The sequence below is a fragment of the Cheilinus undulatus genome, linkage group 15, assembly GCF_018320785.1.
Source record: "Cheilinus undulatus linkage group 15, ASM1832078v1, whole genome shotgun sequence".
Lineage (NCBI taxonomy): Eukaryota > Metazoa > Chordata > Actinopteri > Labriformes > Labridae > Cheilinus > Cheilinus undulatus.
Window position 1 is genome coordinate 48460586 of NC_054879.1, and position 16674 is coordinate 48477259.

The 16674-nt window shown below is 40.4% G+C and overlaps 1 protein-coding gene across 1 annotated transcript in view; it reads left to right on the plus strand.

Annotated features, from left to right (window-relative positions):
* The window catches only part of abca12 (ATP-binding cassette, sub-family A (ABC1), member 12), a 110543-nt gene that overhangs the window by 78004 nt on the left and 15865 nt on the right, over positions 1-16674 (plus strand). Inside the window, exons 52-62 of the mRNA XM_041806394.1 lie at positions 218-464; positions 2949-3038; positions 3981-4068; positions 4233-4360; positions 5747-5834; positions 6178-6286; positions 8872-8926; positions 10515-10692; positions 11860-11975; positions 14927-15089; positions 15452-15705. Of these exons, the coding sequence (XP_041662328.1) occupies positions 218-464; positions 2949-3038; positions 3981-4068; positions 4233-4360; positions 5747-5834; positions 6178-6286; positions 8872-8926; positions 10515-10692; positions 11860-11975; positions 14927-15089; positions 15452-15705 (1516 nt within the window). The remainder of the gene's footprint in view (positions 1-217; positions 465-2948; positions 3039-3980; positions 4069-4232; positions 4361-5746; positions 5835-6177; positions 6287-8871; positions 8927-10514; positions 10693-11859; positions 11976-14926; positions 15090-15451; positions 15706-16674) is intronic.

Genomic DNA, 16674 nt, shown 5'->3' on the forward strand with positions numbered 1-16674 from the left:
GACCAGTCCAGGGTGACCCCGCCTCTCGCCCAATGACAGCTGGGATAGAGCCCAGCCCCCGTGACCCCCAACGGGATAAGCAGTATAGAAAATGGATGGATTTAGAATTTACATATAAGCCTCACTATTTGAAAAATTCAGTGTGCCTCAAAGAAAAGAAAGCAAGCATGTCTAAAATAGTAAAAAGTAAGTTTATTTCTCTTGTGATGTGTCGTAGAGCTCACTGGGTCGACCATGGTGCGCGGCATGGCGCTGGCCTGGCAGCAGCTGATAGCCTTGCTGACAAAGAGGTTCCACCACTGCCGCAGAGACTGGAAAGGCCTGATCTCCCAGATTCTGCTCCCTGTCCTATTCATGATGGCTGCTATGGGCCTGGGCAGCATCAAGAGCGACCTGCAGCACTATCCTGAGCTGGAGCTCAGCCCGGCACTGTACAGATATGAACCCAGCTACTCCTTCTTCAGGTCAGTCCCCAGGAAGAAAGAGACGTAAAGAGCACTGTGAGGAAAGCTTTTGTTTAAAGCGCTTGGTTCTTTTGTTTAAATGTATTTAGACAGGGCAGACTGAAGCATCTGAGACCGAGAGGGCAGCAAATACACACAGTAAGACACTGGAGGGTAGGACGAGGACAGGCAAAGGCTGGCAATCTTTTTGGAGCAAGTCAGAAAGAAAAACTTGTTGTGGTCTCGATGTTTAAACTTCCAGGAAAAAACTCATAAAGCATCTCAGTGATATCTCTTCATATAAAACTGGACTCACTAGAATAAATGATGAAATTTGAAGCCACACCTCTGCAGTTTTAATGAAGTCTTGGTGCATTTCTGAAACTGATTGGCACGTCGGCTCCCTGCACCATTCGTGGGGAGACGGCGTGTCAAACTCACTCTAAAACGAATGTGACGCCGTAGTTTGTTGAAAGGCCGACAGACCTTGAGGAGAAGGAGCGAGGGAGAGTGTGAGGGAAAGAGATGATTGTGATGAAGAAGGCTGAGATGTGAGATCAAAGTGAGGGAGATCGAGGGTGTCGGGAGGTTGCTGGATGTCTTCATTCCTGAAAAGTCTTGTTGTTTGATCAAGGGAGTGTGAAGCAAGGGAGGAAAGGCTGATGTGCCGATCCATATCAAAGACGGTGTGGACACACTCACCCATCTGCTTTAGCAGGAAACACCAAGAAAGAAAAACAGTGAAAAGTGAAAATGATGTGGATTAATGGGGGTCTGGTGTTGGGGGTGATCATACCAGTACATGGTCTCTGAAATTATCGTTATAGTTTTTATACTGTGCAGTTGTAGTGATTTGATAATTATTTATGGCTGCATTTAAGTGATTTAAATAAAAGCAATGCATTTAAATAGGGATGTACGATAAAATCAGTATCTGCAGATGAGAATCTTTACTGGAGATGTGAATCTTTAAGTATCCCAACATTCGATTCTATTCAGGTTCTCAGGGTTAGGGCCATTTTTCAACTCAAAACGATCAACAGCACATTCCCTTTTTCTTATAAAGAAGTCATCATTTTAGCATTTTCTGCAGTCTGTTCTGGATATGATGATTTATTTAGAAAGCTTCATAAAATGTGCTCAGCATAATGCTGTTTAGCATATTTGTAGTGTTTTAGCAGCTAATTACAATTTAAGCTGTAGGAGAGTAGGTGTTTAGGTTTAACAAGTGACTGTGTTAACGAGGAGTGTAATGGTTTTTGTCTAGTGCACGTAGTCCCTCGACAACTACGTCCAAACCATTAAAAAAGAGAAGTAAACGCAAGTGAGAGTATTTCTCCACCAGTTTTGGGGGCAGTAATGCTGGTAAGTGGAGTGGCTAACCACTATTAAACCACCAACGAAGAAGAGGAAGTAGCCATCATATTTAAACACAGGAAGAAGAAAAGTCAGGTCCCAGCTGACCGTAGAAGTAGAGACAGTAAATTTATGTTCAAGGCTCTGCTCAGACTGGTTGTATCCTGTGTTAACATGAGCGAGTCTGTCTTTATTGAAATATATATATTTTGATAAGATCTTGTCTCCCACTATTGCGTACACACCAAACCATGAGTTTTTTCTTTGTATTGTTCAGATCAGTGGTTCTCACCACCACCATCTGCTGTAAGGTGAAGTAGGGCTGAACCATTTTGGAAAATAATCTAATTGTGATTTTTTTTCCCATTATTGCGATTTGATAAGCAATTATTCCTAACTTTTTTATTCTTAAACAAGGACTAAAAAATTCTTCAAAAATCTCTAATTCTGATGATTTTAACTCGTATTGCAAATTGGATATGAATTGCTACATTGAACGGTTTTTGTCATTCTCATACTTAATACAGGAAAATTACAAAAATGAAGGTAGGATTTTTTTGTAGACTATTTTAAAGATTGGTCTTGAATGATTGCATGATATGTAATGATGACATCTCTGCTGCAGAAAAAAAAAACAACAAAAAAAAAGGTATTTTGATTCAAATTTCAGAATAAAGAAATATTGCAACTTCTGTGATTTGAAAATTGCAGCAGGCCTTACTGTGATTTAATCTAGTTTTTGATTAATTTCCCAGCCCTGGTATGGTCTGTGTATATGTTGGCATATCTGCAACCATCCAAAACCATGCATCCCTAATTTAAATGTAACTTGGTGTCTTTGACATGTCCAGTTCCTCAAAGTGAAGATGTTTTTAGAAGAATCACTGACTGAGCTCTTAGAAACACAATAGCATAAACTAGCATATCCAGCAGAAATCTTTAAAAATGTGACTTGAATTCTACTTCTTTTAAACCCCAGCCAATAATAAAGATAAGTAAACACTTAAACAAAAAACCTTTGTATTTATCCTGTGTTAGAGCTTTATTAAAGGTATTTGGTTGGTGTTTCTTTCTGGTGTTTTTAATGATGAGAGAACAAACTGCAGATTTAGCTTTGAGGCTGAACTTGTTTATTTTCTTGCTCCACAGTAACTCCAATCCCAACTCTGAGCAGCTGATAGACACAATGTTGTCATCTCCTGGGATCGATAATGAATGCCTCAACAATCCCAACAACCCGTACGTAACCATGCAGCTGCTTTTTTCTCTGAAAATGACCAGTTTGTCATAAATATTCAGATTCTTCTACATTTTCACTCATTGCCATTCTTTTCATGCCTCCTGTTTCACCTTGCTTCATTTTACTATTCTGACTCCCTCCTATTCCTGCTGCTCTTCCTCTCTTTCTGGTCCCTCTCATGTCCCTCCTCTCTATTTTCCTGCTGCTCAGCTCCACGTATGTGGCTGAGAGCCTGCAGCACAACTCTGCCATGTGAGAGCATCATTTGTATTCCATAAACACCCTGTGTTTATAGGCGAGATTTTCCCCTTACAGGCACTCAAATCAATGTTGGCACTCATGAACCAGACCTCTGAGGCATTTTAAAATTCTCTGGAAAAAGAAGTGAGGGATAAAGAAATGTGCCATGGTGCAAAAGAAGCTGCATCTTTAGCTCTCGATGCTGTGTAAACACAGCTACATGACGGTGGCAGGAAAGATAGTGGGTCTTTTGGAGAATGCTCTGTGGTGCTGCCAGACTCTGGTCATTTCTGTTGTCTAACAGGTGTATGTATATGTGAGCGTATTCAGAGATCTGTGTGTTATTGCAGCCATCCACTGTCCCTGAAAGCATCTGGCAAAAAACAAAATGTGGGGGAGTTGAACAGCAACCCACACTAGAAAATTTCACACAATATGATTTTACAGATTTTTTTACAGAGCTTTGAGAAGTGCACTGAGCTGATATTTAAGGACATATTTAGGTCCTGATCTCCAAAGATCTCACTGCCTCACAGCTGTTCATAGATGATTGTAGGTGTGACGATGAAGGCCATCATATCAACTCAGTTTCAGATGTGTTCTGGCTCGTGTCTGGGGAAGGTCTTGAGGCATTATCACGCACTGCAGACTCCCATAACTCTACTGAGCCACCATTTTACTTTGTGAATGTTTCATTTAAGGGTCTGCTCCAGAAACACAAGTCCCTGGAGATCCAGCGGGAACAGCTCCAAAGCATTTAGAAGCTGTAAATGCACCCGCAAGGAACAGGTGAGACTGGGTCACTGGGAGCTGTTAGTGTGAATGTGTGAGTGATTTTTCGTGTTCCCGTCCATCTGTGTTTCTGCTCTAAAATATGTCCTCCTTTGCACATGTATATGCGGTTCTTTCAAACAGAACAAGTGTAACACATTTGTCTCTGCTGTTGTCTGCAGATTTGTGAAAGTGACAACTACCAGCCCCCACACAGAGGGATCCCTTCATCTCAGATCGTGTACAACCTGAGTGGCATCAACGTGGAGAACTACCTGGTGTCAACAGCCAATGACTTCATCAGGAACAGGTGGGTAGAAGCAGGGTTAGCATGCTGCTGCTGCAGCCACAGGGAGATTTAAACTCTGCCTGACTGACAGGGAGCTGTGGTCTGAATGGTAATCAGTCAAACATGTAAGCTGGAGATCCAAGAGCAGCAAAAATGTTATATAGCATGGCATGTCCCATTTTAAGGCAAGGCCCTCTATAAGAGAGAGTTTTTATGGGGCCAAGCCAAAAAGGGACCCATGGAGATCAATACAATCATGGTCCAGAGAAGAGTTAATCTGTGATAACCATATTTTATATTTAACCAATAATAACCACTACAGTATTTATGTTCTGAAATCAGAATTACTTTTTTGTGCTATTTGAACCAATGTGCATGACTAAAACATTTTGAAAGTAATGTCAGACTTCACAGCTAAGCCATGATCTACACCAGGGGTGTCAAACTCAAGGCCCGGGGGGCAAATCCGGCCTGCAAGATCATATAACTTTTCTGTTATAACTGGCCCACCAGTATGAGGTCTGCAGGTTTCTTCCAGTAAATGTGTAAACTTTACCTTGATGATTTAAGATATCCTTGTTGAATTATAAAAATATGAAAAAATAAAGAGTGACAGTAATTAGATAAAAAGTCAGGAAGGTGGGAAAATAAATATTATATTTTCAATCCTTCATCTCACAGTTCTGACTTAAACTTATGGTTTTGACTTTTTTCAAATTTTGTCCCAATTTAAAATTCTAAGTCATATTTTTACTTTTTTTACTAGAAAATTCTAAAATAATGTTTATGTCAGGCAGTTGTGAGCTTTAAAGCTCCTGTGAAGAACTTCAGCTTTGTGTTGATTTCTCTAACCTCTGCAGATGAAGCCATACCTCTGAACTCTTGGCTGATGTTCTTCCTGTTCTTTAAAGTTTTACCTTTCAGTCTGACACTTACCCCATGGCAGCCAGTTCAGGAACTAAAAATAACTATAAAGTGGCCAATATTACACAGCTGTTTTTTTTTCTTGTAGCTCATAAAAAAGCTTTAATATTGGTTTTAGTTGGTTTCATAATTAGCTAAAGACTCCTCACAGGAGCTTTAAATATTTAACAAGCCAGGGAAAGTTAACTTTACAAAACAAGGATTTACAGGAGTCTAATTGGCTTTTGATTGCAGAAATTTCAGCTAGAGACTAAAAGCTTGTGTTCCCCTGTCACTCAGCTCAACACTAAAGGGCGTCTAGTTCCTTGTCAGTCATGTTTGTTTTACTTTTAATGGGCTCTGGTGCTTTTACCTAAATTGCTTCCTCTCAGCAGGTAGACTTCTGCTCTGATTTCCAGAGAGAGAACCAATCAAAAGGCACAGTGTGTCATACTGTGTTTACCAGACTTATTTGTTCTGATCAATATTTGCCTGTTTTTTCAGATATGGTGGCTTTGCTTTTGGCATGCCGCTGCCTCGGGACTTAAAAATGGACATACAAACTGTGCCCAAAAACCGTACTCTGTCGAAGGTAAACTCTCTTTTCCTGTCTCATTATCGCTTTAATCACTGCACTGATGAGCGCCTGAAAGTTATATCAACACATCCTAGTTAAGGCTGTTTGTCTTGCAGATGGAGCTGCTTTGTTTCTCCATCAGTGTCATCATAAATATGCTTTACTGCAGCAATTATGCCCCCGTTTTAGAGCGTAAACTTCCTCAGACGATGACGACTACTTTTATTGTTTCTATAAAGCCTTGGTTTCAAATATTGTAAAGTAGATTGTTGAGAGGCAGAGGACTTAGCGTACCCTGATGTGCTGCAGTGAGTTATGGTCTCGGTGCATTTCAGTGTTTGTGTTTACCGTGCTGTAGGTCTGGTTCAACCCTGAGGGCCACCACACAATGCCAGCATACTTAAACAGCATCAACAACTTCATCCTACGTGCCAACCTCCCAGCAGACAAGGATCCACGTAAATATGGTAAGCTGGATTTACCTCTGAAAATGAAAATTAGAACTTTACTGACTAGCTTTCTGTCCTTCAACAGGTTTGTTCCTGTTTTCAATGCTCCTGCAGAGGTCCATATATATACATATATATATATATATATATATATGTATATATGTGTGTGTGTGTATGAACATATTTATGTTAGGATTGTCCTTTAGTCATGCAGACACACAACACTCCCTTGCTATTGCAACAAAGCTGAAAGAAATGAGACATGACTTGGATTGTGCAAGAGGGATGCACACATCAGCATCAGGCAAATCTATCTACTTAGCAAGGTGCTTCTGATTGAACAGCCAGTGCATTTTGTATGCTAAATATAAAGAGAGCTGTAAACAGTGTGTTTACTCACGCTTCATTTCACTGGATTAAAGCCAGGGGGTGCTGTGCGTCCTTACACTCACATCAGTATGCATTGTGAATACTGATGAGTGCCACTCATTGGGGAGCTATGCTAAAGAGGACGAGGCTGGCCCACGTTTCCAGCACTGTTTCAGCTCCGAGTATTACCCTGACCATCTGCCTGCCGGCAGTAGCACGCTAATTTACACACACACTCATGAAGAAATGCTTATAAAACCATTCAGTGCATGCACAGAGAGACACATTTGTTCCCTACTGGATGATAAAAGTGCTCCAGGGTAGAGTGTAATCATTTAAATGTTAGCGGTGGTGGAGGGGGTAGAGATCCAGAGAGATAACTTTTCAAGGTGATAGTTTATCTGTCAAATGTGAAGCTCTGACCCTCATTACTGCAGAACCCACTGTGGAGGGGAACTGTTTAGAGTTCTACATCAAACTGTTTTTCTATCATGACTCTCTCAGGATTTCTGACCATGACAGTCTAGTGCCAACAGATGTGCTATCACAACCCTGCTCAGTGTCTCTCCAGAGATTCAGCTTAGTCCCACTAGCTTCAATATTTAGTATGAAAAGTCTGTCTGGCCAATCCTTTGGAGAAAATATGATCAGATGCTTAAAAACCCACCAAGAGAAGAGATGAACTAGGGTTGCATTATATTTAGGTAAACATCCACTAACATCCAGTGTCTCAGCTCCGTAAACTAGACTGTTGATTCTCTTAACCCTGTTAGTAAATGTTGTTCTTGTTTTCAGACTGTCAACTAGAGCAAAATTAACTGGGGTGAGACAAAATATCAGCACTCCAATAAATCATCTCGACTCTTGTGGTTAAAATGTCAGAGTCAAGTATTTCTAGATCTGATGTGAAACACAGAGCTCTGGTAGTTTAACTAACAGCATCACTACTAGATGGTTGTTACCTCAATACTCCCACTCTAACCCCTGTCACCCTCATCCATGTTCCTCATGGTGGAGCTTAATAACAAGTCTGATAATGACATGATCAGACAACATTCAGCCGAAGAAGAGGACAGTGGCGTTAAAGGAGGAGAGGAAGGCAGCAGAATAATGTTGGACAGCAGTAAAGAAGTTAATAGATGGAGAGTGATGGGTGTGAAACCAACACTACATCACACTGAAAATACACAGTATTCCTTCACTTTATTTATATGTTAGTCATAATATTCATGAAGTATTATTTTATGGTTACCTTGGAACATAGATAATTGCATAATCACAATATGATGATATTATTCCTCTGTGAATATCATATCTCACTGAATCACATCGCATGGTATCATGTCATATCTTATAGTGATGTATCACATCATATACTGTCATATCGTATGGTATCTAATGGTATCAGATAATATTATATCATTTATATTCATATTATATCATTATATCATTTCATATGGTATCATATAGTTATGTATTGTATTGCATGATATTACATCACATCATTTTGTATAGTGTAGTATGGCATGGCATGGTATGGAATAGCATGTTATGACATGGAATGGCATGGCATGGCATGGCAGTGCATGGTATGGTATGGCATTGAATAGCTAGGTGTGGCATGGCATGTTATAGTATGGCATAGTATGGTATGGTATGGCTTGGTATCGATTCAATAAAATTCAAAAACTTTAGTTGTAGGGGGGGGCAATTAAAGATGGTATTGTGTGGTACCATATCTTTTAGTATGGTTTGGTATTGTATGGTATGATTGAGCCCTGCATATCATATCGTGAGTGTTCCTGTGATTCCCAACCCTCATACTGTTAAGTCAGCCTGTCACTCTCAGATTAGTGGACAGAAACCATCATTTCCACCAGAGTGCCCTTGGGTAAGGCACTGAGCCTGTAACCTGCTCCAGGGCTGCTGTGCTCTGAGTGAACTCACTCTCTGACTCCTATCTCAGGAAATAGAAGCAGAGGCATGCTGGGGAGCAGTTTATGTCTCTGAGCATCTAGGAGACCCTGGAAAAATGATAAAGAAAATTCAATCTCCCTTTGTGTGCTCTGGCAAACCAAATCATCCTGTCATATATTTTTCAATGAAGTGTGTCCCAGGCATACAGAGTATCATTGCTCGTTTGGTTCCTGTGGTAAAGTAAAGCCTGTACGCTGCTCAGCTGCCATATTATGCTCTGAATTGCAAACATAATTCTCTGTGTCTTTCTCTTACAGCCATTTCAGTTTCCAGTCACCCCTATTTCGGCCGGGCGGATGATGAAGATACGATGTAAGAACTACACGCAGTATTCCCTCTTCCTCTTAACAGATTATCTGATCCAATGAATGAATCATTAGCTGCACTTGCAAAAAGAAGATTGCAATTAGCATTCTGATCTGTTCCAATAATCTGAGAATTAGTGGAGTCATAATTAGTGTTATTGGCTGTTGTCTGGCTAAGCCCAAGATAAATTCTGTAGCCATCCTACTTTCGATTCTAGACATCAGGGTGAGGGTGGAGTGAGGGCAGGGAGGTACATGACAGCAGTATTTACCCATATTTGATTTTCTAAATGGATTTCCCTGAGCTTGCACTATTGATCACCGTCTCCATATAACGAGTGTTTACCCTGAAGGTGGCATAGAGGTGGATTGATTCTACTCCACTTCCCAAAATGAGTTTATATATAAAATACTCCTCATTCTTCTGTAGAGACCCGGACTATGGACTCTATGTGCTCGCTTGTATGCAAAGGCATGTGCGTCAGAAGATCAAGTCACATAAATCCTTCCCAGACTGGGTTGAGCTGAGGCTGTGGCCTCATGAAGGTCCATCTCCCCAGTGCCTTATTAGCACTAAACATTTCACTGGCCATTTCCCTGTGTTTACTGCCCTCCGCTTTCTCCATAGACTGTGCAATGCCTTCGATGTATTACCTAGCTGTTGGCTTATTACATTACCATTGCAGCTGCAAGTACGCAATTACCCCTCCTACCAGGGAGATATTCCACATCCTCACTGATGCATTGATTTTGCCAGAGCTGTGTTAAAGATACAGCAGTCTTATAAGCTGAAATATGGTGGTTCTTACAGTGTGGTAGTCAGGCCCATGGGAACGATTCGACTGCTATGTTTGCCTGAACTGATAACAAGCCTGCTCAGTCGTTGCTGCTGCTGCTGGCTATCCTCTGTAGTTAGAGTTGGCCTCAGACGCCCACCACATGTCACTCTTTGCTATTCTCTCTCATTCTAACTCAGTCACTTTGCCAACTTCAACCTCAACCTCTTTCTCAGCCTCATGCTGCTTGTTCTTGAAAAGATGGAGAGCAGGAAAGACGAGCAGGTGACGACATCCACAAAGTCTGAAGGAGCCCGCTGGGTTGAGGGGTAACAGAGGGATCAAAGCTCTGACCAGGACTGTAGGCTCAGGAGCTTCACAGCGGCTGAGTGATTACACAGCAAAGGAAGTGTGAAGTTTGCCCCTACGCGGATCCATCTGTTTCTTTTACAGTTATTATCATGTCAGAGGCAATGCACAAGTACGGCTATAACAGAGCTGTTTGCTATTAATGGAATTCAAATGACAGTGAGCCACTTGGATAGTTCAGATGAGTCAGGTCCCAGCAGGGAGCGATATGATCGTTTGTTGGAGGGCTTTGAAACGGGCCGTTGTTTCTGGAGAAGAATTACAGCAGGTTGTCTCATTCAAAGTGACTCAGCACACCAGAGGATTGTGTGTGTTTGTGCAGTTTTCTGCACCTTTATCAGAACCTGTAAAGCATGGCTTCTGTTGTTAAAACTAAAGGAATAAATAAGAATATAAAGGGCAGTAAAAAGAGTAGATGTAATGTGATAACTGAATATTGTTCCTCCACAGTCTCCAAGGAATGCTACAGATCCTGGTGGCCATGTGTGTGATGACGGGTTATTCCATCACCACGGCCAGCTTCGTCATCTACGTCGTCAGCGAGCACCACACGGGCTCCAAGAGGCTCCAGCACATCGCCGGCATCAGCGAGTCTTTCTACTGGGTTGTGAACTTCTGCTTTGACATGGTAACATCTTTTTATAACAGGAGACCCCAAACACATAACTAACCTGGGTCAGAGTAGGGCAGGGCAATAAATCAGAACTCAGATTAAATCTCTACATCCTCCTGCAATTTTCACATCGCAGAAGCTGCAGCAGTTTGTTAAAATGTGTTTCACAAAGCCAGTTTACTGTATCTTCTGCAGCAGAGATGTGCTGTACTCTTTATTAATTATACATTCAAGAGTTCATTTATAGAATAAATTATGAAAAAATACAATTTTCCTTTTTTATGTTTGTGTTTTAAAATTAGAAAGGCATCATTAGTTTCAATACAATTCTTATTGTATTTGCAATTAGTTAAAAAATAATTGCAATTCCATATTATTTCAGCCTGTTTCACCTACCAAATTTTGTGTTTGTTTTAATTTAGAATGATTAATTGCTTATTTATTGAAAAACAAAATTGATGAGGAACCTAAAAAATAATCACATGATAAATTGCAATTGTAATATTGGAGAAGAACATCCAAATTTAGATTATTTTCCCAAATTGTCCAGCCCTAACTCTTAGGGGTTCACGATCACGCTGGCGTGATTTCATCATGCGCTACTTTTGTCACATGACAGCATGAAAAAAAAAGCTTTATTTTTCACTGCAATCACTTCACGTGGAAAGTATGATCTTTAAGCTTTCTTTCAGTTTTTGTTTGATGTCAGTGTGCCAAGTTAAACAGGAAATATGATCATTTTAATTTGATATAAAAATTAATGTTACACAGAGGGGATGTTGCTGTACAGGACTGGCACTGACTTTTTGATAATTTCAGCATGTTGTAATTTCTTTTTTTTTTATAAATGACAATATATTGTTTCAAAATACAGTTTTTAAAAATATTTTTTTGGGGCGTCTGTGTTTTTTGGAGGCCCGATATCTGAGACAGTAAATTAAGCTTAAAAAGTGTACTTTTCTTTTTATAAAGCTGAGGTAGTGCTGAAAAAGATCACACCAAACATGAGCATGGTTTACATTTTCTGAGTGGTTTATTTTGTTATAAAAATCATTTATTAAAAATTATTAATTCAAAGTGGCCTTATCTCAGATTTCAGTAATCATTTTTGAAGCCAACAGAGTTTGCATTACATTGCTGATGTTCTTACTGTCTTAAATAACATGCCCTTACTCTCCACAGGTCATGTATATGATCCCTGTAGCTCTGACTGTTGCCGTGGTTGCAGCCTTCCAGGTTCCAGCATTCACATATCGGCAAAATTTGGGTGCAGTCACTCTGCTTCTCGTGCTGTTTGGGTGAGTAATGGTCCTCACGTGGCATTAAATCCTCCAAAGAAAATAAAACAGATAAGTAATTTTACATGACTCTTGCGTCCAAATGTGTCTGGAGTTAATGGGGTTACGAAAGTCAGATTCTTTGACTCAAAGTGTAAATAAGATTGATCTTCAAAAGCAAACTGTGCTCTTTTTAAAAAGATTTTTGGGTTTTCTGCCAAACAGATAAATAACAATCTTGATTGATTGATTGATTGATTGATTGATTGATTGATTGACTGATTGATTGATTGATCACTCTCATTCACCCAGGCATGATAAAAATGTGACATGCAGGGCTTGACATTTACACCGGCCAACTAGCCAAATGCAGTTGGATTTCAGCTGTGGCAGGTACCAGATTGACTTCAGCTAGCCACTCTGGCCAGTGGAATTTAAAAATGTCACAGCCTCAGCATTCTCTGGTGGATATTTGCCTGAAGAATGAGATGAAACCTGCTGCATTTCTGATTTTTTGAATAAAGTAAATTAAAAGTCAGTGTTTCAATATTAGTATAAACTTATTATCCTTTAAAGAAGGAAATGGAGCATGTGTTTCATCTCATAACGGACATACCCAATTTGGCATGTCACACATAGTTTCCCATCAACACAATTGTGGCCAGTGGAAATGCTCAGTGGCTAGTAACTTTTCAGAAACAAGTAGCCACAGTGGCCGGTGAGCAAAAAAGTGAATGTCAAGCCCTGGTGACACGTTATCAAAAGCACATGAAAACGGTGAATGTGCAGCACTGTCCTTGTAGAGGCAAGCTTATTTTACAGTAAATCACTTGACCACTGTGTTTTTGTGTTTCCTGCAATCCTGTGTGCATGGGGATTGTTTTCAAAACCTTGCCGTCTAAACGTGGAAATATTTGAAAATGAAGACAAAAACAAAGTAGAACGTTGTGGTGTAAAGGCCTGGATCTTTAAACGGTGAATTTTAGCTATTAAAAATGCATAGGTTTACTGCATGGATGAACCCGCTACCCCCAGTATCCTACAGTGGAGACACAGAATTATAATCCTATGAACTATGGAGAAGATTTCAGCAAGGCTACAAATAAAAATAGGAAATTTGAAAAAGTTTGGGAGCCAATAGAAAAATTGAATAAGCCCTAGATACCTCCTCTAATTACATTATCACTTTATTTATTTATTTGTATTATTTGTATGTATAAGATTCTCTTTTTTGGTTTGTTTTTTCAGGATGGGATGGGGGAATACGTATTTAATTTGTCTCTACCTTTGTCTCTATGTGAAGTACATCTTACTGTTTAAATGGAAAAATGTTTTGAATAAACAAAAAGTGAAAAACAAAACAAAACAAAAAAACAATGCATAGGTCTGGGGCGCAGGTGGCTGAAAAATAAACCTTAAAAAATGCATAGGTTTGGGATTATGGCCTTTTTCTGTTTGGCATCATTATCCATGTGATTTAAAGATAAACAAGGATGATGAACGGTGCTGAAGGCTTGGATAGATTCAGTTTAAGTTGTAGTAGTTCTAACATAAGTCAACTGCTCTTTAAAGGAGTACACAGAAGAGATTTTCCTTTTTAATCCATGCATGTGTCTAAACATGAAATAACTCTCCAGTAGAGAAACAGGACTTAAACACTGAGTTTTTATGGCTGAACAGCAGACTGTTCATGGTTTTTACTGAGGATTAGCTGACCTGAAGTGAACTGACCATGTGTTTCATGCTAATTATTTAGCTGAATTAAAGCCTGTCTGCTTATTCGACTTTGTTTTTCAGCCTTTATTGAGTTTATTCTGTGTGCCACCAGGTATGATTTACAGAGCCGAGCATACGGAGGCTGCTGTTCTTCTAACACAAACATATTTCAGTTTAGCAGAATCTCTCACTTACACAGATGGAGGTAGGACTGTGAGGCTGCTAGAAAAATCACTATCAACATGTTTATCAGATGTGAGCCAAATATGTTAGAGAGAGACGGGATCAGGAAGCAACAGGGCTGACGGCAAAAACAATATGGCTCGATGTGAGAACGACTCACGTGCTAATGTCTCAGGATACCAGGGTTTTAAATCAATCTGGTGATATGAATGCAGTGTTAACTGTCTTTAAACAGTGAGAGTCAACAACAGGGTATTTACCAACATCTGGATTACTGTGATTACATACATCATCCTCTAATTGTAGCTGCAGCTTAGCCTCCCATGTTTTCTGCAGGCCTCGTTCTGAGCCCCAGATCTTAGGAGGCCAAGTCAGCACTCTGCTTCTCATTTATCAGACAGATGTCTCCCTCCCAAGCAATGAATAATCACAGAGCTCCATCTGTCAGGCGGCACCCACCTGGCCTGGTCTTGCTTCTGTTCCTTGTCATGGCTTGGCACCCACAGTCTGCCTACCCAGCACCTTTTTTTTTTTAGAATTTTTTGGACATGGCATGCAGATGCTTTGTCTCTGTCTGGCTCTATCTGTTTGTGTCTCGTTCTTTTTCCCACCCCACTTCTGTCTTCCTCTGTGCCTTTCTTCCCTCCTCCTCTTCCTCTCAGTCTCACTGACCCAGACACCCCAATCAAATGAACAAGCAGATTATGTGAGAGGAAAGAGACAACAAAGAAAAGGATGTTTGGCCACTGGGGGAATAACAGGAGAAGTAATTTATCTTCCTCTATTTTGGCATCATGACTGAATGTTTACACTCTTCATGCTGGGTATTTTTGCTCTCTTCCTGGTCTGTACTCTCTGTTAAAGGCATGAGCCACTCCATTTTCAGAAAAAAGCAAGGTCGGGGCATTTTAGGGGAAGGATTTTGGATGAGGATGAGACACATTTTCTATATCCCCTTTGTGGGTTTGCTTTGGAGACTTAGTTTATTAGAACCCCACCCAGAAAAGATCACATCCAGGGACTACTTTACCTGCTGTGGTGTGTAAAGGTTCCTGTCTCTGTTAAATCCTCAGGTTTTCCACCTTCCCCTGGATGTATCTGCTATCTGGTATCTTCAAGGATGCAGAGATGGCCTTCATTACCTATGTGTGCATCAACCTCTTCCTCAGCGTCAACACCATCATGTCCACCTCCATCCTCTACTTCCTGAGTCAGTTATCAACCATTAACCCAGAGGTGAGCATGAACAGGCTTCAGACTGAGATACAGACTGAAATTTCCCTCTGAAAGAGACTAAAATGAGTCCTGATGTCTGTTTGTGACCTGTGTAAGCTAACAAGGCCATCTGCAGTCAGACTGATGATTTCTGTTGTTCTTTGATTATATATGTAAGTTTTATTGACAAATCTCCATATGTATTATTTATACTGGGTTTATTAATGCCCAGAAATGTTACACTGACCATACGTTCCTAGCAGGAGCTCTGGTTGTGTGACTGCTCCTTACTTTTTGACCTTAAACACCTCAGTCCTTACTGCTACAGTAATGTAAAGCTCCAGATGTCTTCATGTGACGAGCTCTCGATTATTCTCCTTCAGATCGTCCTGGCCGTCTTCCACCGGATGTGCAACGCCTTCCTCATTTTCCCCCAGTTCACCTTCGGCCACGGGTTGATGCAGCTGGCCAGGAAGAACGCAGAGGTCCAGCTCCTCAGCGGCTACGGGGTCGACGCCTATATAAACCCATTCACCATGGAAGGACTGGGCTGGCTGTTCATCTCCTCCTTCATCCAGGGTGTGGTCCTCTTCAGCCTGCGCCTCCTGCTCAACAAGTTCATCGCACGCAAAGTCAGGTGAGGAGAACTGTGCTGCATGAAGACAGTAATACAGAGTATGAACTCTGGCTGTGCATCAAGGTATAATAGTTTTAGATTTTTCATTAGTTTTTATTTAGTTTCGGTTAACTAAAATGATTTTTGAATTTTAGTTTAGTTAACCCTTTACCTACTGACCCGGCGCTGGCACTGTGTTTGATATGTCCGGAGTATTATTACCATAACTCTGTCAAAGTTTGTCCGATCAGAAAAATTCCAATGGTGTTGGAAAGCTGAGAATTGTGGGCATGCGCACATATATGGTTCATTATGGTACTCGCAACCATAAGATGTGGGCATTCATAGCAAAACGCCAGAAGTATTGCGAGACCGCTACAGGGATTCTCAACACTGTAACTCCTTGAAAGTTTGCTCAATCTAAAAATTTCCAACGCTGACAGAGAGCTGAGAATCTGAGCTTTCCAGCAATATATGATGTGTGGTATATACAGTGCTTAACAAATTTATTAGACCACCACCCAAAGTCAGGTTTCTGCCACAGCTGTACTAAATTAACAGCATTGGTAATTACCAAAACCATTTTTGATGTTTCTGCAACGGTTAATACACCAATATGTAGAAGCTCTTTAACCCAAATGATATTTTTAATGCTAAAATAGAATTATTATTGTTATCCATGAATTTTCAAATTGACTGATTTACAAAAACCTGAAAAAATAGTAAAGCACATTAATATTTCTTGATTAATATGTCAGATTATAGTTATTTACTGTCATTCCTGAACAGAAAATGAGTTTTAGTGGTTGAATGTTATGCTTGATTCATTTCTGACTCCTCAGAGAAGCCCAGTGAGCCGGCTCAAATTTGGGTGAATTCAGTTTGAAATTCCTCATTCCTGTTCAAAATGGTAAAACGTGGAGAGCTGACTGAAAATGAAAGAGTCCGCATTAAAGCACTTCATGATGCTGGATGGTCTCTGAGACAGAT